Below are 23,871 nucleotides of genomic sequence, written 5' to 3'. Positions count from 1 at the left end.
AAATTTTTTTATAAGTTTAGAATGAGACTAAACTGAGGAAAATTAACGGTGCCATTTTTTCTGATTGCTTTGCTGTAAAGCAAGTTTTAAAAACAATCACACTGTACAAAATATTAGGTAATTATAATTAAATATATTTACTTTAATGAATTGTTTTTAAAATTATACAGATTACATAATTTTTTCTTATATTTTAAACTTAATAAACTTTTTCTTTATTTTTTTCAGCTTCACTTTTTGAACAATATTTATACCTCGATCCAAATAATATATACTACCCTCTATAAAAGTATGCATACCAAATTTCCTAATACCCTATTCCACAAATAATATTCTCTTTAAAAACAAGTACTCTGTTATACAAGAAAGAAATAATAATCCAACATGAATTAATTTATCTTATTTTACAATTATATTTATAGATCATCTCTTTCTCGCATAATACCATATAATTATTCTAAGATTGTTTAGATTGATAATAAAGATATTATAATGGTTGATTTTATTTTTAATTTAGTGCCATCAAAAGTTTGGACATATTTTATACGTATACCCACAGGAGGCAGATGCAAACTGTGTCAACGAGAAATAAAAGGAAGTAAAAATACAACAAATATGAGATCTCATTTGAAGCGAGCTCACCCAAAAATTGATCTTAGTGAAAATGCTAGGAATACTTTTGAAGTAAATCATAAAAGAATAAAAATGATTGTAAATTTTAATATAGTACGTATAATTTATTACTAATACTTACTTAATTTAAAAAATAGGCTCCAATTGCAGATGAAAATAGTATGATGGATTTTGTATTGGATGATAATATAGAACCACTTTCATCTGCAGCTTCTGAATCTTCTGTAACTTCTACATTAACAAATACAATTGAACAGCCTTCAAAACAGCCTAGAATAGATCTGACCTTTTACAAACAAAGTTCTTTTCAAGGTGCAGAATTTGTTTACTAAAATTTTCCTAAATGAAATATTTATTGTATGTACCTTATATTGTAGCAATTAGAAAATTTGTTGCAGATTCTGCTTTGGACACGTAGAAGGATATATGTATATCCTTGGAATCGTTTACAGAAAACTATTGGCAGTCTTTCAACAATCTTTCCAAAATCTGTTTAAAGATTACTGACAGTCTCTTATAATGCAAATTCGAATGCCAGATTTTCTTCCATTGTTGAAAACAGAATTGTTAAAATTAATCTGCAACAAATTTTCAAAATACTACTAAGTTCTAACGATATATTAGTTCTACATATAATCTTTAATGTAATTAATTTTTATTCTTATTATAGTTATATTAACTTAAATAATAATGTTTTAACAGGAGGATCTAAAGCTGCTGAAATCACTAACAAGCTTATCTTTATGATTGCAAAAGACAACATGCCTTACCAAACAGTCGAGAATGAAGGCTTTAAAACATTCATGAAAGCCATTGCTCCTTTGTATAAACTTCCATGTAGAAGTACAGTTCAGAGTTTGATGGAAGAAAAATATCAGGTATTATCAAGTATTACCAAAACTTGGCTTTCGAATACAAATAATTTAAGTTTGACCACGGATATTTGGACTGACCCATTAAATGTCAAAAGCTTTTTGGGTGTTACAGCTCATTTTTTATTAAATGATAAATTTAAAACTCTTGTAATTGGAGTAACAGAGCTAAATGACAGACATACGTCTGAATATATAGAAATGTGGCTGTTACAAATTATAAAAGATTGGCAAATAAAAAAAGAAAGTATAGTGGTAGTTGTATCCGATAATGGGGCTAATGTTAAAAAAGCAATCGTTAATGCATTTGGTGCAGAGAAACATTTACCATGTTTTGCACATTCTCTAAATTTGTTGCCTGCAAAAGTTATGGCTTCTGAAAACATTAGTTCTGTTTGCAAAAAAATTAAAACCATCGTAAAGTACTTTAAAAAATCAGTAACAGCAGCTGACAGGTTACGAGCAGTTTCAAATCTGAAGCTACTACAATCTGTAGAAACACGTTGGAATTCGACGTATGATATGATTGTTAGATTTATTGAACTATCTGAGAAGATTAGTCCAATACTTTTACAATGCCCTTCAGCTCCAATAATGCTAACTGCATCAGAATTACTAGTGGCTAAAGAGTTTGTTGAGCTACTCAAACCCTTCAAGGATGCAACAAAAATATTATCTGGAGAATCCTATCTAACAGGTAGTAAGGTAATACCGATCTTAAATATTCTCCAAAGATCTTTGCAGTCTTCATTTCCTGAAACTGAGATAGGAAATGAAATGAAACAGATTTTATTAGAAGAATTCTATGAACGTTTTAAATCAAGAGAAGAAATCTCTGTTATAGCAATAGCAACACTTTTAGATCCACGATTTAAACGAATCCATTTTTGTGATGAATTAGCCTGTTTAAGTGCTATTAATACTATCGTAACACTCTTACTTACCAATGAAAGTGATAAGCCAATAGATGAAGTTGATAACATTAATAAAGATGAGTTAGTGAAAACAGATTTTTGGTCATATCATAAAAGCCTTGTGAAGCTAGACCAACAAAACCAAATTACTATTACTGATAATAATATTATGCCAGAAGAGTTTAGGTTTTATTTAAATCAGTCGCCTATTGCCATTGATGATTGTCCAATAAAATTTTGGAGTCATTCTTCACCACTGTCAACATTAGCTAAAAAATATTTAATAATTATTGCTACATCAGTACCATGTGAAAGACTCTTTTCAAAAGCAGGTATTATTATGACAGAACGCAGAAACCGTTTAACAGGAGACCATTTAAATCAATTGTTATTTTTGAGTTCCTTATCATTTGACGAATGGAACTTAGATGCTGCTGTTTAAATTTAATATTTTATAATATGTCAGATAGGAAATGTGAGAGAGTATTTAAAGATAATAGTGATTTTATAAGTATATTTTATTTCTTTAGCAAATTATAATAAGTTTCCTGCAATACTAATATGCCATATATGTGATAAGAAAAATGACTGCTTTCATATGTATATTTGTGTGGAAAATATATTAAGTTATTATAATAAAAACTGGATAATATTTACTAACCGAATAATAGGTAATAAAGTAATTCTCTAAACTATAAATTATCTCATTATAATAATATCACTGCATGAATTTGATGAAAGTTTCAAAAATTAAATAAAAGTATTTGTTATAAATAAAAGATCACAAAAGTCAATGCATAAATGAAAATGAATATATACTTTCTTAATTCCCTTATACAATACTGATTAAAATTGTCGTCTCAGCTGCAGTTATATGATGAAGGCTCATCCATCGCACCAAAAATAACATCCCATCCTTGTCCAGAACAATACAACCTTATATGATTTTATTACCTTATATCTTTAAATTAATTTAACCTGTAAATATAATTCGCCATCAAGTATTTATTTTTTTCCTTTGATACATATAATTTATTATTGTATTAAATTATACTTATTTATAATAGTAAGATTCCATTGTCTTCTATTATTATTAATTGGTGTTATTTTTTATCATTTTTTGAAAAATATCAAGCTCGGTCATCGCATTTGACAACTACGCTATATAGCAATATTAGTAATATCGATATTTTGGGATCGATTTGTCTCCGTATCGATAATGCTGGCTTTGATATATTTTGATACTAATATCGATACTTTCAGAAAATATCAGCATCTCTAATACGTATGTCTTTTTTGCCGATAAGGTAGTTTCAGGCGTTTCAGCCTCTTTATCGGAATATCGGATAGATATGTGTAGTAAATATATGTTACAGTCGTTAAAGGAATGATTGAATAGAAAAACGACCTAAGATTTACTTTCATTACAATTTTCTGAGATGAAAAATCAAATGTGATCAATTAGAATTTTTTGAAAACATTTATAAATCAGATAAACTAAGCTTTAATATGAAAAAAGAAGATTATTTTATCATGAATCTTCGTAAATAAACAACTAATTTAAAATTACTTATTTTTTTCACTAAGAAAAAAGTAACGCTATACTGCCTTCGGTATTTCACATGTAACAAAAAACTACTATTCAATCAAGCAGTCTACTTCCAGATTTGTGGTAACTATATATCCATGGAAGTACGAAGTAATAGGAAGTACCTGTAGAGAACATAAGGTTTCTTAATTAAATTTATTTGTTGTTTAACTTTTGGCTAAAAATGAAGCTTTTATCTAATTATAGATCATTCAACATATACGATTTAAAAGGATATCACATTATAAAAATTGGTCTTGAAAAAATATTACAATGAAAACTCCAATTAAAATGAAGTTTTCCTTACATGTATTGATTAATGAATTGTAAAAAATTATTCCTCTATTGAAATAAACAATGTAATAACATGCGTTGTCTAAAAATGTATAATACTACAATGAATTTTGAATGTTAAATAGTCATAATGTTGTGTTAAATTAAAAATGTCCTAGATGAAAGCTTTTTTAAAACCTATTTAAGAGAAGCTTCGCTTAAATCATGATAATGTATCATTTATGGAAAAAGATCAGTTTGAAAATTAGGACGGCCAAACTTGCAGTATAGTTACACGGTAGCGCTTGGCAGTAATATACTTGTTGTTGAGACATTACCGTATTTCTTGATTTGATACAAATTAAATTATATACAAATATTTAGTGAAAATATTATAATATTTTAGAAAATAAAGATTTTTTTCTATTAGTTGAATTTATCTTGTAGATCAGATTCCTGTAAATTTTAAAAAGTCTGATAAGTATATTTTATAAGTAAATTATTATTAAGCATTTTGTATAATAGTTACACACTTTTTTGATTTCACTGTAATATTCTTCTTGAAAAATTTCTGCAAGTGTAGTTATTTCTTCCTCCGCATCTTTAATAAGGCTTTTCATATAATTATTTTCTGAAATTAATTCATGCAAATGCGACTGTTGTTCTTCTAGCATATTGTCCAGTGAACTTTTTTGGCTGTAAAATAAAAGTGATTTTAGTCTCTGTAACAGCTTTTCAAATTTTAATAATAAAATTAAAAATATTTGACCTTAATAAATCAGTGTGCAATTGGTTTAATGGTAACAGTCGTTTTTCAATCTGAGTTTTAATTTCATCTAAATTAATAGGTTCACACTGAGTCTCATGCATCGTAGCTTTCTTTTCTAATTCGGCAAGCGTTCTTTTTAATTCTTCGATTTGATTAAGGATCTTACCCCTTTCTTGACTTTTTTCTCTGGAAAATTATAGTAAAGTACCAATTTATAATTTGATTTACAAAAATTATTATATAGCGTTATAAACAAAGCTATTTAAAATTTATACTTAAGCTGTAGAAACGCTTCATTCACGTTAGGAAATAATTCATTCTGTTTATAAATAAAATTTAAAATCTCTTCCATTTTCTTTATCCTACTTTGTCTATCCAAGATCGCTTTTTCTAATAAATCTCTTTCCTCTTCTTTCAATTTTACTTGCTCTTGAAGCTCTTGTAACTTTCTTCTGTGTTCTTCTGGTGATTTTACAACATTTGATTGAAGTTCTTTGATTAGTTTATTTATCTGTAGCAAAATCTTTTTAATATTTTGAAACTGTAACATACTTTAAATAATTTGATAAACTTTACCTTTGCGAATTCCGCTTTATAAGCTATACAATGCTCTTTAGCTGCTTGTTGTTCCTCTGTTGCAATCTTGATTTGAGTATCCAGCTTTAAAATTTGTCCGTTATATGCTTGAATTATTTCTTTAGATTCTTTTATGTTTTCCTCGAGCTACGAATAATATATTATACAATTTATCTATAGTATTTTGATTTATTAACAAATTTTGCAAAAAAATTTTGTACCTGATCTATGATAGATTTTTGCTTTTTGAGAAGCAATTCTGTTTCACTTTTTGCTTTAGTCACATCATCTTTTTTTTGCAAAATCTCCTCTAAATTTTTTCGTCTATTAAAAATTTCATTTATTCGTGGTTCAATTTCTGCCATTTTAGTAGTGTGATATAGTATAAAATTTGCCAAAAATTTGGCTTGTTTACGAGCCTTTTTGGGAACTGAAATTTAATCTTAATCATAAAAATAATCAAAGCTTTATAGTGGGAGGTATTTAAAATGTTTCAAAATTAGTAATATAAATACATTCATTCCATAACTATGAAAAATATAAATTTCTTCATAAGACCTCTCTCAATGCAAATCCAAATGAATTACCAAAAGATCTACATAAGAAAAAATTAGTATCAATCATAATAATGGAAATAAACACTATTTTATGTTAATGCTTTGAGGTGCCTTAACTGCGTCATATTATATTCATAATAGTGTGGCAGGTAAAATAAAATTTTTTAGCATTATTCCATAAAACATTAGTTTGTAATAAAATAATTATACATACTTCGATCTTTTTGTGAAAAATTATGGAAGCCAGTGTTCAATGCCCTCAAAGTACATTTTTAAACGATTCTTGAAATTTTTCGAAGATACTTTTTAAATATATATTTTTCCTTAATGGTGTATAGTATTTTCTTTTAGAAGAATTAAATATTCCATAAATAAGGTTTTACATTTATTTTTTTTTCATAGAAAACATTTGTAAAGATATTTTAAGCAAAAACTTTTGTTGTTTATAGTAAAAAAACTTTTTTTTTAAATGTTTGTTAATAACATCTTTAACTATGGTAGCATGAATGTTGAGGAGGTCTTTCATCCACCAAAAATGAATAGACATGACTGGTTTCAAATTTTATCCATGGTACTTGTAATTTAATTCTTGCAATTAAAATTTATTGAACATTTTAGAATATCTTAATAAATGTTATATCTGTAAAAAATATATAGGACTCCTTTTATGTAATATTTAATTCTTCAGATAAAAGATTCTACACGTTTTTTCAGGAAAATATATATTTAACAAATTATCTTTGAATAATTTTAAAATTCCATAAAAAACACTTTGAAGCATTGAGTTATAGACTCCTTTCATTTTTTCGCAAAGAGATAAAAGACTGCATAGTTTCTCATCAAATACTATTATTTTAGGTGTTAAATATACAGGGTTTACCATCAAAGATGTATCAGAGGTCTAACATAAAAATTTATTTATCTCTATAAATATGAGAGATATTAATTTGTTGTATATGACATTTTTTAAACTTCTTTGCATTTGCAATCAAACATGTCCTATACAAAAAATTAATATCTCTTATATTTACAAAGATAAATGAATTTTTATGTTCAATCTCTTGTACGCTTTCAGTAATACATCCTGTATAAGCGATCGCGATGATCACGATGGCGATAGCGATATTAATATATGCATTGTTTTCAATTTAATGGTAGCAATTTGTCATCATCCACTAGCCATTATCAACATGATCATTAATCAAATGTGATCGTAATAGCATCTACATGTTCAACTCTTTATGGGTTGCTACTAAAAATTCAATTTATAGTAAACATACTAAAATATATATATATAATATGTTCTGTAATTCAATGTAAAAGTAAAGACAGCTGAAAGAAGGATTAATTCTGAATAGTGGATAATTCTATATTTGTTTTTTTCCTGCAGTTCTTATTTACAAAGTTGTCTGGATTTTAATATCTTTAACTACCATTTAAATATTTATCTGATTTAGTATAAAAGTTTGGCGAATGAGACAAATTTTGCCAATGAAAAATGAAAGAATCAGCTGGGCTATGTTAAAAAGAAATGTTGTTATATCATAAAACAAAATCAGTGCTTTACTATTTTATTTAATACAAACAGATTCTTTTAACATTCATTGGTCAAATTCATTCCATTTACCAAATAGCTTTACTGAATTAGGCCATTGGTTAAATATAGTTAAAGATATTTCAACCTTTGGCAGCTTACGTAAGGCCTGTAAGAAACAAATTTATAACAATTTTCTATTCAGAACCAGTCCTCTTTTTGCAATCTTTAAATTGACCTTTACTTATGCAAACTACTCTATGTCATATAGATAAATAATGAAATACCTGGATGGATTACATCAGTAATAGTAAAATTATCAATAAATATGTTATTACATATGTATTCCATGGCTCTACAAAGATTCATAATACTTATCATATCTAAATCTTGAGGATTTGTAAGAATGTCTTCTTGAATGACATCTGGCTATAAATTTAGATGAGAAAAGAGGAATAATTATTTTATATTGTTACACATTAAATTAAATTAAATAACAATGAAGTCCACCTTAATAATTGCACTGACGTTTATACCAAAGTATTGTAAGAATGTAGTTATTAAATTAATCATAAACTCTTGTGTAGGATTTTTAAGATCATTTATTGATGATGGCAGACCAGCATCAATTAATACATGGTGAATCTTTTCTATGTCAGGGTCCATTATCAGAAACAATAGCACAAGGTGTATGACAGAAACAACTAAACAAACTTTCCTAAAGTTTCTCTTATTCAAACTAATTCAAACATTTCAACTGTTCAAAATAGAAACATAAAATGCACAAAAGAGCAGAGGGCTAACTCTTCTTCCTCTATTTTGGTTGCGTTCGTTTATCAGCTGCGAGTATGTACTAAAACTCTACATGTGGTTGCTTTCCAATTCCAAGGCCGGTATTCATAGTCGTTATTTATATTTAAGTCTGACTTAAAGTATCGATTGTCCTTTTTCACCTAACAGTCCTAACAGTAATAGAAAAAGATAATCTATGCTCTTAAATCGGTCTTAAATATATGTAAGTAACCGGCCCAAGTGTAACGTCTCAGCTTAAATCACTGGGGCGACACCTAGAGATGTAGCAAGGAACTTCCTATTCTACTCGCCGCCTAAAGTATTAACCTCTAGCCTTGCAGCGCCATATCTCTCTCTCTGTAAATTCCGCTTACTCGCTTACCAGTCTCTTTTTTCTTTCCACGTGAATTCTTCTTTACTTGCTCATTCTACCTTTCAGACAGAAAGTTTCCCTTTGTGGAAACACGCAGTATTAGAGGTAGCCAACCCCTGTATTTCATACAGGGGGTGAGGATCGCTAACCGCATCAATAAGACACACCCCGGGATGCTGTGGCCTGTGCGTCGATTACTATTACATGATGTTCCAACCGTTCCAGGTCCATAGAAGACGTTATTCCATTGACGAGGTTGTGGAAATTACGAGAGAATCCTGGCGCATGGACGCCCGTTGCTTCTCCTGTGAAGGGGTTATCTATAAGCTGCTAGAATGTTGCACCAGATGCTTAGCCACCTTCACCAACAGCGGGCCATGCGCCGGGTGCCCGTGCATGATCTTAATTTTAGGATCACCCGCGAGTGCGTCCGTTGCCACACCAGGGTCTCATGGGCCTGGATACAACCTGTGCGGTTTGTGACGTTCGGAGGATCCTCCAACTCAGAATGGCATGAGGTTGCCTCTAACGAGGAGCGAAGTTCTCCATATCGGGAATCAAGCCCTCGTCAGCGAAGCGCAAGCCTATAGCGTGGGTAGAAGGACCATAAAGCATCTAGATTGTAAGTTTTCATGTAGGTATAGGGTGCAAGCGTTCTAGGCAACCATCGTGGCGGTACATTTACTATGTATATTCTTTATTTTATCTTCCCCATGTCCTTCCACCATGCCCTCAAAATGCTAGTGCCTCGCTCTCCGGGGTATATAAAAACCCTGGGCAGATTTGAACTTGGTCATTATTGTTCCTTTACTATTTTTGCATACTATTCATTATTATCTTTGTTATATTCTCATTTTTTATAATTGTCTTAAGAATTTCAAAGTATTTTTTTATCTTGTGTACCATATAATCGCACATTTATAAAATCATTTCTAAAAACCTAACATCAGTGCAAGATATTCATTATTCACAATCTCTTTCAACCCTTTTACCTGCAGCGTATACCGGAGACGTCTCTTCAATAGAGACCGTGCACACCAACACAATGACAGTGAGATAAGAATGTATATTGATGTATATGCATACTATCAGCGCAAACTATCGGTCAATTTTCGCAGTTTTTCAGTGTAATTTATTTATACGTATACAGTTATACATTGACACTTCGCTATCATTGTGTTGGTGTGCACGGTCTCTATACTACTTTGACTTCTAGTCCAGCACTCTCCACAAAAGTAAGTACTTAAACTTTTCCCGAATCGCTATAGGCCCTGGGTTAAGTAGGCGAATAATGGTTAATTTCAGAAAATACTGCATATAATATACATTTTATATACGAGGTGTTACATTTTTGGTGTCAGAATTGGTATCGCGATTCGGTAAATTACTAAATTCGCTTTCGCTGCACGAACTTTGACTAAAATAGCTAACGGCAAGCGATTAACACAAACGTATTTTGAGCAATTGCAAGCCGAGTTAATCGATCGCAATCGTAGAATTACTGAATTAGAGAACGAAAATGGTAGATGGGCAAAGGGTCTAACCGGTGAAGAAAAAGAATTATTGCAAGGAGAACTCTCTATGAAAGAAAATCGATGTCGCGAACTTGAAAACTTACTAGCAAAACAAGACCTTGATCAATCGGTGATTCTCAAAGAACGGGTCAATTCATTAGAAGCACAAATACGCGAACTCGAAGAACGAACTAACGATGTCTCTGTCCCATGTGCTAACCAAGCTATTGACCGAAAGAATAGAAGAATATATTGTGTTCATAGCTCCGCGAGGCACAAACTAATGCACAAATATATCGAACCACGAATGAAAAACCAAGAAATCATATTTCTTAACTTGAGCAGCAACGAAAAAATTCCGGCTCGATCGAACGCGCTAGTTCTCCGAGTACAGCCTTTAGTGTAACTTCATTTGTTTCTCCTTGCAAGGCTGTAGAATCCGTAATACTTTATCAGGTGAAAACCTGAGATCCTCCGCAAATATATTTACAGTTGTCGTCAAGCCAGGGCGCAAATAGCCCCTGAGCAAGAAAAATTACTCACGGAATTGCTTATAAACAAATTGCAAGGGGCTGCAAGCAGCATTACGCTGGGAGCTAGCTTTGATTCGTATACTAAATATGAGGCTTACCTCAAGAAACTTTTTGAGATTAACAAATCCGTTAACCAATGTCTCGGGAAGTTAAGCATTATTAAACAAGGAAATCAGGAATCCTTAACTGAATTCATCTTTCGTTTTAAGTTGCTATCTACCACCTTACTTGAAAGAATTCGCGAAGAATGGCAAGGGCAAATTCCCCCAAACGCTTTGAAGAAATATGAAGCAGATATATTGAAATATTTTATACACGGGCTCCGTGACGAAATAGGGATCAAAGTGCGATTTACTAGATACGAAAATTTGGAACAAACTATCGTGAATGCAATGGAAATCGAGAAAACTTTACCCGCTCCCGAAAAGAAACCGACAGTTCTGAGGGAGGGAAATATAGAGCGCGCCTCCTTAAATACGCCAAAATCGTGCTATTATTGCTAAAATCCGGGTCACTTAATGAATGCCGGAAATTAGTTTAGAGAAAACAAAATACTTCTGCTCCGAATCCTGAAGCTCGACCTTTTGTACCTAGACTTGTGTGTTACGAATAATCGGACTCCTAATAGAAACCAATCATCACAACCTAATTATCCTCGATATCCCCCCCCCCCCCCCCCATAATCTAGAATCCAATATTTACAGAGCGATGAATTACGTTCAGACGTAGATGCGGTCTTCCCTCAGCGCGAATCGCCCTTATACAATGCTGAGTTCTCTGAATATTCTCAGTCAGATTTTTTAGGGCAAAATTCTCAAAACAGTCAAGGGAGTCAAATTTAAGGTCTGCTTCTATCAATTTAACTAATCGTAATCAAAAAACCGTTGATTGCATTTCAAATTCTTTAATCGGGATCGCAGAATTTTTAATCGATACAAGCGCACAGATCAATTTAAACTTTCTAAACTAACGCGAGAACAAATTAATCAGAGTGAAAAAAATTGTATTAACTGGTATTAACGAAGGAAAAAGTTCAACTATTGGCTTTGCAAATTTAAATATATATATATGGTATATGTGCAAAATTTCATCTCATTCCCGATAATTTTCCTATCTCGCAAGATGGAATTATTGGGGATGAATTCTTTTCCTTGACTAAAGCTGGCACTGAGTATGAAAATGACTGCCTCAGTTGGGGGAACCTTATAGTACCATTTAAAAAATCCGAAATTGTAAAAATACCTGGAAAATCATGTGCCCCATTTAAGCTTAGAATAGGAAATCCTGAAACTAAATCAGGGTGTGCCTCGAATTCACCAAATCCCAGGACTGTGTATAGGTGAGGCACTATAGTTACTAATATCCGAGGTTGTGCCCATGTGTATGCTTATAACACTGGAAAAGAAAGACTCTCTATTAATATTCCTACTGTCGAGCTTATTGATTACTCTAATTGCAATACATAGCCCTTATTGCATGGTAAGGTCTCCGGGTCCAGCTAAACTTTCTATTTATCCGACCCTCACATCCCTTCGAAGAGCTCCACTGAATGCAACTTCTCGATGGCTAACGAGAATTTCCAAATTTCTAATTTTTCTAATTCTAATTCGCAGCCCTTACTGCACGATAAGGTCTCCGGGTCTAGTCAAACTTTTCGGGAGATGAAATTTCTTTTAGGTTAAGAATTAGGAATTCTTAATGCTATAGTCTTCCTTTTTTCTCACTTCGCGTAATAATTCTAAGTAATTGACATTTGAAGATTTGTGGCGCTGGAGGGTAGATTGCGTAGTTCTAAAGGATTATCTCCCTTTACGGTGATTAATTCTTCTTTATCCATGGTGTCTGATATGTTATTTCCTGGTTGAGTGACGTTGTTATGCTTAGGTTTCGCTCGGTGTAGCAGGAGGCTGGTCAAGGAGGTCCAAATGGCCCCTAAAAGTTGGAAACCGCATCCATAAGCAGAGTATAGAGCGTAGCCGTGTAATGGGATGTCGTAGGTATTCTTGATCATCAAGAAGATGATGTATATTCCGAGCAGTCCTGCGCTCGTGGTCACAAAGGTGGAGATTCCAGTCCACATTTTTCCCAAAGGAGACATGGTGATTTTTTCGATGGTTTCTTCATCTAGCAGATTCTGTATAGAGAGGCCATTTTTAAGTGATGCTTTCCCAGATAAACTTCTTACAACGTTATTTGTCAAAGCAAGTCGTTCAGCGGGGAACATCAAGTGGTCCCTTAATTTATCGATGTCATTTTGGTTGTAGATTCTGGAAGTTGCTCAATTTCCTGGTGATAGATATTTCCATGTCAGCAATGTCTTTGGTCGTATTCTCTCCGGTGCGGCAACATCTAAAGCTCAGGGCAGTAATCTAAACCATCCTTGTTCGGTCAAGTGTTTTGTTGGCAAAATACTCGAGCAATCGCGGCGCGTGCCATGCTTCTTCAGTATTCTTGATTGTGGAGCGACGAAGTAAGAAGTGTTGCGATGAGTGACGGGCAGTTCCAGATAACATTCTTCGGTCTCAGGTATCTGCACTCTAACGAGTGTACATTTAATAATGTATATTAATTTTCCAGCAGGATCGGCGATGTAACCAGGTCCTTTCATCAGGGCATAGGCGAATTCCAGTGGGTTGGAAATGGCAGTAGATAGAGCTATTTCCAACACCTGCCTTTCGACATAAATAAATTTTGAATTTATGTAAGTGAATAGGTCTATATTTTCCACGGAAATGTCCTTTTTTTTTGGAAAAGTGTTTCCAGGTTGAGTTTCTAGGATGAAAAGCTTTGGGTGTTCCGTTCGGTATAATTCGTAGCCACACAAACTTTTATATGTTGGTGCATGCAAGAGCGAAAGTGACGTCGTTGCTCTGATCACCGAGAAGATTTCAGGGGAGTTGGGTGAGTCCATCTCCTGTGTCCTTTGAGCAGTTCCTTCATAGAGGATGTCGTATCCATTGAAATCGCATTGTGATGATGGAGCGAGTTTCCAGAAGGTGTAACCAACTTGAATGTCTACGTGCTTAAAATCACTAGCGTTGCACACTGCAGTTTCGGAGGGGAGGTTTATCTTTCCTGTAAGGTGTTCGCAGGATACTGACCCCAGATTTCAGGGTGATTTTTATTGATCTTTGAACAACTACATTATTCCAGGATCCATAAACGTCGGCGTAGTATTCGCCGGAACAGGTGGCATCTGAGCCTATTTTCCCATCCGCGGTGAGACATCGAGAAGTAGTGGCGTTGGGCTTCAAATCTCCAAAGGTGATGTAGTCGTTAAATCTATAGTTCTCTGCATCATGTATCATTCTACACTGTTTTTCGTTAATCTCTTTTATATAAGTATCATATCCGTCATGAACAGCGGATATGTGCATGAGAATGCATTCCACAGTGATATACGGTCCGCGAATTGTGTACGAGGCATTGAATTATCTTTACTGGTTGAAGGTCGGCTATTTGAACTAAGTACCTGGATGAACGTCGGTGTGGTTTGGGTGTTCACGGTTTTGATGTTGCAGTCATCTACGTCGAGTAAGCTGATAGTTGTCACGTTGAGATTAGGTTCACGACAATCATACCCGAGGAGTCCAGCAACGCCGCGAGTGAATATTATTGATAAAGCGCAGAGGTGGACGGAACACATGCCTGGTCCTGCAACTCAGGGGTTGCTTTACATAGTTTGGCTTTGTCAGCATGCACAATGCGCGTTTTGTTTTTATAATTTATCTTAAGATTATTGTTAGTAGTTACTTCTAGAACTAAAAAGGGACCCTCTAATTGATTTGTAGATTTCCCTATCTTAGGCTCCTTCAGAGTGCAGACTAGATCACCTACTTGAAAAGTTTGATTAATTCTTTTATCATAGTATCCTTTATTTCTTTCTTTTAATTTAATCAAATTTTCCCTAGCTAAAGTTTGAACTTCGTTAATCCTGTTATATAATTCGGTAATATAATCGGTGTAGGTGATTTCGCTAGATTCTTTCAGAAGAGGATTAGAAGCTGATTGTCGAGCCAATCTTTCAAAAATAAGTTCGTAAGGAGAAAATTAAGTACTCTCGTGTAAGCTGGTATTGTAAGAGAAAAAGAGGCCAGTTCTAACCACTCGTCCCAATCGCTATAGCTAGAGTTCACATAAGCTTTTAAATATTCAACAAGTACGTGATGTGTTCTTTCAAGAGGGTCATTCGACTGTGAGTGGTAAACAGTGGTTTTATAAAATTGTCTTATATTAAATTTCCGCGCAAGGTTTCGTTTGACGGTGGATAAAATGTTGGATCCCTGATCGGTTAAGAAAGCCTTCGGAGCGCCAAACATGCACATTAGTCGTTTAGGAATGCCTTGAGCAATCTCAAAGCTGTTAGTTACTTATATAGGTACAGTGACTACGTATTTATTTAACAATTAGTCTTGCATGGTTAATACATATTTTTATGACCTCGTGGGGTCAAATAAGGTATAAAGGACCGATTATATCCGGTGCAACCTTGTCGAAAGCAGCGCCCGGGGTGTCTGTTAGTACTATGGGTTGTTTTGTTTTAGTTCTTACGAGTATTCTGAGTTGACATCCACGACAATTCTGAATGTAGGTTTGAACCTCACTTTTTATAGATCCCCAATAGTAATGTTGTCCTAATCGAGAGTAAGTTTTCTCTACCTCTTTGTGCCCTTCTACGCTTGACTCATGGTACTCGGTTATCAGTTCTTTGCGTAAAGCTATGTCGGGATGCTGAATTAGCTGCTTACAGATTATAAAATGTATGTCTTGTTTATCGAATATTGAAGCGATAAGATGCGTGACCCTCGCCCAGGGTATGTCGTTTATTAATTCGGACTTAACGATACAAAGAGTTTTGAAGTTGAATATTTTGTATACATCCAAAAGTGATAACAATGAGAGTCTTAAATTTTCGTCGGTGTTCGCATCTTTGTTGTGTAAACTTTGAGGGGAAGCAACACAAGAACTTTATTGCTCTGATAAACAATGTGCGCCTCACCCAAGTTGATGGTTTGATAAGACGGTAGTAAATTTGCCTGTTTTAATTCAGTGGCTCCCTTATCTACTAGGTTGCCCTGCATTCGACAAATACTACTATGAAGATACGGCATAATAAAGCCTCCGATGAAATTAACAGTAATGAATATGTTTATATAGTAACATAAACCATAATCCAATGGTGACATGATTCCTTTCAATATGTTACAGTGGCGACGAGAATAAAATCTTAAAGGAAATCAGTAATTAGACTGCAGTTAACCTTTGGAGCGCCGGAAAGTCTTATATAAGACGGTCACGAAAAATTTTTACTTGCATGCGTGGGGTTCCTGGGACATTCAGTTAGTACCCCTCTGACATAATTTCATATTTGGCTAATAGATGGCCATTGTTGCATAACTCTTCTCGCTGGTAATATATCTTCTGCGCTAATACTACTTGTGCTCCAAAATCATCTCTACTTGATTTATGCTTTACGTTTAGATCTTTTATCTAAATACTTTATATCGGCTATCGGCTACTACTAGCTTAGTACTAATGTACTTTATACGTTTATTTCTAAAAATAACGACTAACACCGAAGAAACCATAATTTGGTCTAGTAACGAATCAGAACCAGATTCTTCTGGTGATGAGCAGGCTACAATAGAGATCAATGATGATGATTATGATACGGGTACATACTCTTCTGATATCAAATATGATAGATTCTTTTATCCTTCAATAAAGGATTTCAACGGGTCATTTCAGGTTCATGATTCTGTCAGATTTTGCAACCTACATCTTGATTATTTTGAGCTTTTTTTTGACCATCCTCTCTTCGAAATGATCAAATCTCAAACGAATTTATATCAGGAACAAAACCCTGAACCTTATCGTTTGAATATGAAGGCTTGGGAACCAGTGACGGTCAATGAGCTGCGAGTTTTCTTAGCTCTTACGATCAATATGGGTCATATTCGAAAAAGTAAATTGGAAAATTATTGGAGTACAGATCCTTTATTATCAACTCTCATTTTCACCACTGTAATGTGTCGAAATAGGTATTTACAAATCTTGCGCTATTTGCATTTCGCAAATAACGACGAATTGGGAAATCATCCATTGAAAAAAGTGAAACCTGTAATCGATGATCTTCGAGTCAAATTTTCACGTACTATATCTCCGGGGTACAATTTATGCATTGACGAAAGCTTAGTGTTCTGGAAAGGACGACTAATGTTCAAGCAATATCTTCCTTTGAAAAGGAACCGCTTTGGAATTAAAGTGTTTGAACTTGTTGAATGCAAATCTGGATTTCTAATTGATTTGATAGTCTACACAGGTTCCACTACTGATTTTAAAAATTGTGGTTTGGGGATTTCCGGAGGTATAGTAGCTCATTTCCTTGAGCCGTATTTTCACAAAGGCCATGTAATATATATTGATAATTGGTATTCATCTCCTAAATTAACTGAATTCTTACATGATAAGGATACAGGAATGTGTGGTACACTTCGAAAAATTGGGAAAAGCGTACCGAAATCGAATGCCAAATTGAACAAAGGTCAAGTAGAAGTTGCTCACGATGATGTGTGGCTTATTTTGAAATGGATGGACAAGAAAGAGATTTATAAGATAACTACCGTGCATAAATTTGGATTTAGCTGTACCGTCAAAAAAGACTGGAAAACTGGGGAAAATATCATAAAACCTACGTGCATTTTAGAATATAATCAGAACATGGGGGTAGTCGATAATATATATAGATAGGCAATTGTCTTTGACTGAAACCACTAGAAAGTCCATTCAGTGGTATAGAAAATTTTTCTTCCATTTGGTAGGTCTATCTCTGGCAAATGCTCACGCATTATATAATCAGCGAGCGGACATTCCACTTTCTTTTCCAAAATTTCGATTGGAAGTAGTAAGGAATATGCTCGGTATTGATTCCAATCGTCATTCATCTATCATCCAATCAAGCAAACTACGATTGACTGGTCGACATTTTGCTGTTCCAATTACCAGTGAAGATCCATCAAAGGTTCTCCAACGTGTGTGTAAACTTTGTTCAATATCCAATAAAAAATGCCGTTCCAGATTTGAATGCGACATATGTCATGAAACACTCTGCCTTACACCATGCTTCCATGTATATCACACAAAATTGCATCTACCATAATGATATGAGATTCATAAGAAAATAAAAAAGACGGTGCCTGTGCAAAAAGGGTAGTTTCTAGGGGTAGAAATAAAAAATATTATTATTATCGTCTTCTCGGCTCCCGAAAACCCCTATATACAAATTAATTTTAAATTTCAAAAATTTTAAAATTTTCTCCAATGTTAGCCGCCGGAATGTCTTATATAAGACGCTCTTTCAGATCGCTCTTTTTTGGGGCTTAAAATAAACAAATATAAATCAATATTGCTGTTTGTCAAAGGGTCAAAATGTCGTCAAAACCCCGGCGTTCTAAAGGTAAATTGCATTTGAGTGAGATTTGAGCGAATCAAAGCAATACAAGATGGCGTCTGAGAAAGATCTGTTAGCATTGCAAAAACAACTAGAAAGTGAAAAGGCAAAAATAATTGAAGAGAAAAGACAAATTCAGGAGCAGAGGCAGCAAATATTGAAAGAATATGAAAAAATTAATGAATTTAAGCAGAAATCTTATATGGACGTAAAGAAAACGGAAATACAACAGAATGTTAAAAGTACACAGGACGAGATGATACCAAAAATGGGAGGTACAAGTTTTGATTTAGAAAACTTTAATCTGGACTTGGACTTCGAAATGTGATATGAACAATTTTATGAATATCTTACAGTAAATAATGTGCCAGAATATAATGCAGTATCAATTTTTATTACGAAAATTGGAGGGGAAGGATATAAATTGCTACGTAACTTATGTGCACCAGAAATTCCAAGAAATATACCATTGGTTGAGCTGGTTTCAACAAATCCAGAATCATCTCAAACCTAAGCCAAACATATTTACACAAAGGTACAAATTCAAAGAGTGTAAACAAAAAATTTGGAGAAAGTATCAATTAATTTTTGGCAACATTAAAACATATTTCTCTGCATTGTGATTTTAGTACAAGATTAGAGGATGATTTGTGTAAACCACTAGTATGGGGTCTTAACAATGATCGCATTAAAAGAAGATTGTTGACAGAACACAAATTAACATTAACAAAAGCGATTTAGATAGGGACAAATATGGAAATGGCGGAGAAGGATCTTATGGATATTGGACATGAGGCTCAGAATAATACCAGCAATACAGCAATAAACTTTGTATCAAAAGGAAGAGCGAATTCATCTACTACAGGCATCAGTAAAATAAAATGTTACAGATGCGGAAAAACTAATCATAAGGCAGACAAGTGTAGGTTTATTGATTATGAATGTAACGCATGCGGGAAGAAGGGCTATTTGGCAGTAGTGTGTAGAAACAATAATGGTAATAATAAAAATGGGGGGGGGGGGGGGGCTGGTGAAGCTGAGTCTGAAATGTGCAAGTTAGGAGTAAATAATAATAAAATTTCGAAGCAGAAAAAAGAACAACGACATTTCATTGAACAGGAGGAGTCGTGTGAATTATTTAATAATTTATTTAATGTCAACGAAAAATCAAATAATAAAAATAAACCAATTACTACAGAATTCATGGTTGAAGGAGAAATTATGCGTTTTGAAATTGACTCAGGTTCACCAGTTTCAGCAATTTCAGAGGAAAAGTTTAAAGAGTATAAACACTTAGGGCAGTATCAATAAACTGAACTTAAGCTTGGGACAGGCTTAGCTAAGATCAATTATCTCACTTTAACCTTTAGTGCAATACTTAGCTCGTTCTTCGTCTTAAGTAATTGCTAAGCTAAAATTCCAGCTTAGTCCGGTTTATTGATACCGCCCTTAAGTGCGTTGAAACTGTATGAAACACATAGAGTGTTTAAGTCATATGCAGGAGATACAATTATACCAAAGGGTACATTTAGGGTCAGAGTAAAAGATGCACAACGCGTACTCATATTAGAACTGTTTGTTTTACCCGGAAATAGCCCACCGATACCAGGCCGTGATTAGTTGCGGATTTTAAACATTCTTAGAATAAATCATAATGCAGTTATGTTGAATATATATAAAATCAACAACGATGTAAGCCATTTAGTAAATAATGTTCTAGTGAAATATCAAAATATATTTTCAGATAAGATAGGTCTTTGTAAAACATATAAGTAGTGTGACTGTAAGGATTCTATTACCGACTTGCGAGGGGGTCGGGGTTCCACGGGGGGAGGGGAGGTAGGGGAATTGCCTCCACTCCTTAGCGGAGGGGAAAGGGGGGATTTCCCCCCCTCCTGGGTGGTAGGGGAAGCTCGGTGGTGGGGGAAAATTAAGCACGTGACACCTCTCGGTCACCGATCCCACCCGCTAACACCCCCCTCCCTAACCACCCAAACGTGTGCCAGCCCTCCACGCAAGGGATAGAGAGAGAGAACACATATTTTAAAATTAATTTATTATGAAAGGAATTGAGGGAACGGTTAATGACTTAATTAAAAACACACGCAGATTTTGGGAAAAAGCCTTTCGGCATAAAAAACCCACTTTATTATTTAAAATACATATTTTTCACTTCTCACAACCTTCAGTTCTTTTTTTTTGTTTTTTCTCTCTCACTCGTAATTAAGACACATTTCGAATAATTTTTTTCTGACAATCTGCAGCGAGAAAGCCGGGCTCTGCCTGCAAACTTCTTCACGGGGATCTGCGTGTTGTTGTTATTCCCGTTGCTGCTGCTCGTACTTCCATCTTGGTTTGCGTAGCCACATTTCTCACCTGAGACATATTTGAAAACATATTGTTACTTTTCTTTTTCACATAGTAATAGCTATTTTTTTTTTTTTACGAAGCAAGTTTACTTACAAAAATCACCACGCGATTTTTAGAGTTCCGCCGCCTCTTCTTCTTCTTCATCTCCTACATCTCCTTCCTTTCCTTTGTCTTCTTCCTCTTCTTCCTCCATTTGTCCTTCCATTTCATCCGTTATTTTCATAAGTTGCTCAACTAAAGCAACAAAATCTGGATCATCCTCCATTTCTTCCACCACCTCCTCATTCTCCCACAAATCGTCGTCTTGCTTCTGTGGTATATCACTCCACATGGTTCTTTTCACTACCGTTGATAGCGTTAAAATGATCTCATGATTTATCATTACTAGTTGCTTAGATGCAAAACGATCTTTCAATGAAATATGAACTGACCGATTACGCACGTATTTTTTAGTTAATCCGATGCCTTTCTTTCCTCTTTATCAATACATGTTAGTCTTCTCTTTATCAAAACGTATTAGCTTTCTTTCCGAGAAGTGGAACGCAGTGAAAGAGAATGTCAATAGAGACCTACTAGCATGCTCGTATATTTTTTTTGTACCTCTAAAAGCAAATTCTGACTTGTAAGGTTGAAAAAAAGAGAGTATAATTTTTTATGATTATGATTTTTTGAATTATTTTGAAGGTTTTATTTATACAACAAATCTATTAGCTTTCACCTCCTCACAATAGCTATCAACACGTTATTATCCTCCTCTTCCATCTCACTGCTATCTTCATCTTCTACTATTACTTCGTCCATACTTTGGATGATCTCAATATTTTGACTAGCATTCTGATACGACGACTGTTAATAATATTGTTTCATCATTTTTCGCGTGATTTCAAGGGTGAGGACCAGGGGGATAGGGGTTGCGATTTGTTAAAAGAGAGTTGAACGATCGTTGGAGTTTTTAATTAAGATTTATATATTTTTAATAATAATAATATTAAGCACATAATAATAATAATAACAATAATATTGCTCCTAAACTGCAGCAGCATCTGTGATTAAAAAAGTGAAAATGATTTATTATTGGTCTTCACTTTTAATTTCATGAAGTACTTAACGGGAATCCGTATTCCGACATTACAGGGCGAAAACTGCTTCGCATGCAGCGTCGTCATTTGTTGGCAGATTCTAAAGTCATTATAGGTTTTTGGAAATGCCAGAAGATTATCTACTGAAGTACGTTGGGCAAATTAACAAAAAATGAAAAAAAATTGTTATTTAAATAAATATATTAACATTATTGAGAAACAACAATTAAATCTTAAAATCCCCCAACGTACTTCACTAGATAATGTTCTTACTTTTCCAAAAAGTCGACAAAAATGTAAATCCGTCAAGAAATGACGATGCTGCATGCGAAATAAATAATGGAAGAATTTCGTGTTGGCGACTTCCCGAACACGAAATTCTTCCATTATTTATTTCGCATGCAGCATCGTCATTTCTTGACAGATTTGCATTTTTGTGGACTTTTTGGAAACGTATGAATATTATCTAGTAAAGTACGTTGGGGGATTTTGCGATTTAATTGTTGTTTCTCAATAATGTTAATATATTTATTTAAACAAAAATTTTTTTTCATTTTTTGTTAATTTTCCTAACGTAACTTAGTAGATAAGCTTCTGGCATTTCCAAAAACTTGTAATAACTTTACAATCCGTCAACAAATAACGACGCTGCATGCGATATAGTTTTTGCTCTGTAATGTCGGTATACGAATTCCCGTTAATGTTAGAAGAGTTTAAACTTTTCTTACCGATTGATGATGGTGGTGGTTGTGGCTGTTAAATGCAATCATGATCCCTATGCTCACGTAGACCGCAAATTGGACAGCGTACTAGACGTGGTATAGGATGATGATCGGCAGCAGCAGCATCAGCATCAGTATCAGCATCAGCATCAGCGGCAGCAGCAGCAGCAGTAGCACAGCAGCTGGCTGCAGCAGGTTGCAGCGGTGCATTTAAAGGTCTACGAAGTGGTTGATCCTGCTGCTGCTGAGGTCTCCATCTACTTGGTACAACTAACTGCGCTGTCGGCTGTTGTACAAGGGTTTGCTGTACAATCCTATATGGCTTTACGATTGCTACAGGCTTTCCTGTTTGTTGAATGTCCAATAATGTCAATTTTTTGTCTGGCAAACTGATTTTTTTTTGGTTGGAATCCATTTCGTATACTGTCAGAAGCACTACTGAAGTCGAGATTGCTCTCCTCTCAATATTTATAATGCGTCTAATCCTTATCTATCTCTACTCTAGATTGAGTTACGTCTCTTAATCAATACGTATTAGCTTTCTTTCCGTTTACTCCGGATGAAATAGGAAGGGGTATATTTATAATAATATTTTATCAATAATTTTTGTTTAGTTTCAATTTTATTTAACCTCTACTTTTTTTCTCATGTTTTTAAAAATAAAACTATTCTATAAAAAATGTAATAGTAAAAGAAAAAGAAATGTGATGGTTCCTCTTCTTCCCTCTTAGTCTGCTTTGACTCAATATCTTCCTCCTCCTCCTCCTATACTTTTTTCTCCTCTTCCTCTTCTTCCTTCTTTGTCTGCTTTGACTCCTTATCTTTTTCCTCCTCCTCTTCTTCCTCCTTCGTATGCTTTGACACAATATATTTTTCCTCTTCCTTTTCTTCCTTAATCTTCTCCGAATCAATATCTTCTTAGTCTGTTTTTCTTCTTCTTCATTCTTCGTCTTCTTTGACTCAATTTCCTTCCTTAGTCTGTTCCTTTTCTTCCTCTTTTACTTTATCAAAAAAAAAAGTGAAAATATTATGAAAAGATAAAAAAGAAATTGTAAAATAAATGCTTACAGTTTTTATGCAAATAATGATGCAGTTTCCGTTCATACTCTTCGAAGTAACGATGGAAAAAATTGTTAATTCGATTGACGTATTCCTCTGTGAATTCTCTGGGAAGAGTGGGTGAAAGAGGAATAATATCCTCTTGAATCATGATTAATTTACACTTTTTGCAGCTAATTTTTTTTCCTGTGTGCAGCACCGACGACGGTATAAGATTGAATGAAGATTTGAGGACTTGTTTTCTCCTCTTTATTTCTCTAAAT

General features: G+C 33.9%; 3 protein-coding genes across 5 annotated transcripts; 2 read left to right on the top strand and 1 right to left on the bottom strand.

The window, feature by feature from the left end:
- Positions 1–52: 52 nt before the first annotated feature.
- LOC136774807 (E3 SUMO-protein ligase ZBED1-like) lies at positions 53–3,675 on the top strand. Its single transcript, XM_066729290.1, has 4 exons — positions 53–117; positions 518–684; positions 771–945; positions 1,336–3,675. Exons 2-4 carry the CDS (start codon positions 616–618, stop codon positions 2,859–2,861), a joined length of 1,770 nt encoding a protein of 589 aa, XP_066585387.1. The 5' UTR covers positions 53–117; positions 518–615; the 3' UTR covers positions 2,862–3,675.
- Positions 3,676–3,726: 51 nt separating this feature from the next.
- Positions 3,727–8,450, bottom strand: LOC136774799 (chromosome partition protein Smc-like). Of its 3 annotated transcripts, XM_066729282.1 has the most exons (8): positions 8,227–8,450; positions 8,004–8,145; positions 5,847–6,055; positions 5,626–5,772; positions 5,325–5,560; positions 5,050–5,235; positions 4,814–4,976; positions 3,727–4,736 (listed from the first exon to the last, which is right to left on the bottom strand). In XM_066729282.1, exons 1-8 carry the CDS (start codon positions 8,380–8,382, stop codon positions 4,707–4,709), a joined length of 1,269 nt encoding a protein of 422 aa, XP_066585379.1. In that variant the 5' UTR covers positions 8,383–8,450; the 3' UTR covers positions 3,727–4,706. The 3 variants fall into 3 exon arrangements, with proteins under 3 accessions (XP_066585379.1, XP_066585378.1, XP_066585380.1); XM_066729281.1 differs by having other exon boundaries at positions 3,727–4,976; XM_066729283.1 differs by lacking the exons at positions 3,727–4,736; positions 4,814–4,976 and having other exon boundaries at positions 5,050–5,099; positions 5,216–5,235.
- Positions 8,451–16,463: 8,013 nt separating this feature from the next.
- Positions 16,464–17,678, top strand: LOC136775202 (piggyBac transposable element-derived protein 4-like). The gene has a single exon (XM_066729776.1). It carries the CDS (start codon positions 16,464–16,466, stop codon positions 17,676–17,678), a length of 1,215 nt encoding a protein of 404 aa, XP_066585873.1.
- The last annotated feature ends 6,193 nt before the right edge of the window (positions 17,679–23,871 follow it).

Source organism: Prorops nasuta, unplaced genomic scaffold (genome assembly GCF_024137725.1).
Source record: "Prorops nasuta isolate Cenicafe-Biocafe unplaced genomic scaffold, Cenicafe_Pnas_1.2 PNAS00007, whole genome shotgun sequence".
Classification (NCBI taxonomy): Eukaryota; Metazoa; Arthropoda; class Insecta; order Hymenoptera; family Bethylidae; genus Prorops; species Prorops nasuta.
The sequence above is the reverse complement of the archived record's forward strand: the minus strand, read 5'-3'. Positions and strand labels throughout refer to the sequence as shown.

What these genes read in the sequence shown, in the direction of transcription:
- LOC136774799 (XM_066729281.1), bottom strand. Translation starts at nt 8,382, where the DNA reads ATGGACCCTGACATAGAAAAGATTCACCATGTATTAATTGATGCTGGT. An exon ending in ACGTCAGTGCAATTATTAAG is followed by an intron (nt 8,146 to 8,226) that starts GTGGACTTCATT and finishes CTAAATTTATAG; the next exon opens with CCAGATGTCATTCAAGAAGA. An exon ending in ATAAAGCGGAATTCGCAAAG is followed by an intron (nt 5,561 to 5,625) that starts GTAAAGTTTATC and finishes ATTTTGCTACAG; the next exon opens with ATAAATAAACTAATCAAAGA.
- LOC136775202 (XM_066729776.1), top strand. Translation starts at nt 16,464, where the DNA reads ATGTACTTTATACGTTTATTTCTAAAAATAACGACTAACACCGAAGAA.
- LOC136774807 (XM_066729290.1), top strand. Translation starts at nt 616, where the DNA reads ATGAGATCTCATTTGAAGCGAGCTCACCCAAAAATTGATCTTAGTGAA. An exon ending in ATGCTAGGAATACTTTTGAA is followed by an intron (nt 685 to 770) that starts GTAAATCATAAA and finishes TTTAAAAAATAG; the next exon opens with GCTCCAATTGCAGATGAAAA. An exon ending in CAAACAAAGTTCTTTTCAAG is followed by an intron (nt 946 to 1,335) that starts GTGCAGAATTTG and finishes ATGTTTTAACAG; the next exon opens with GAGGATCTAAAGCTGCTGAA.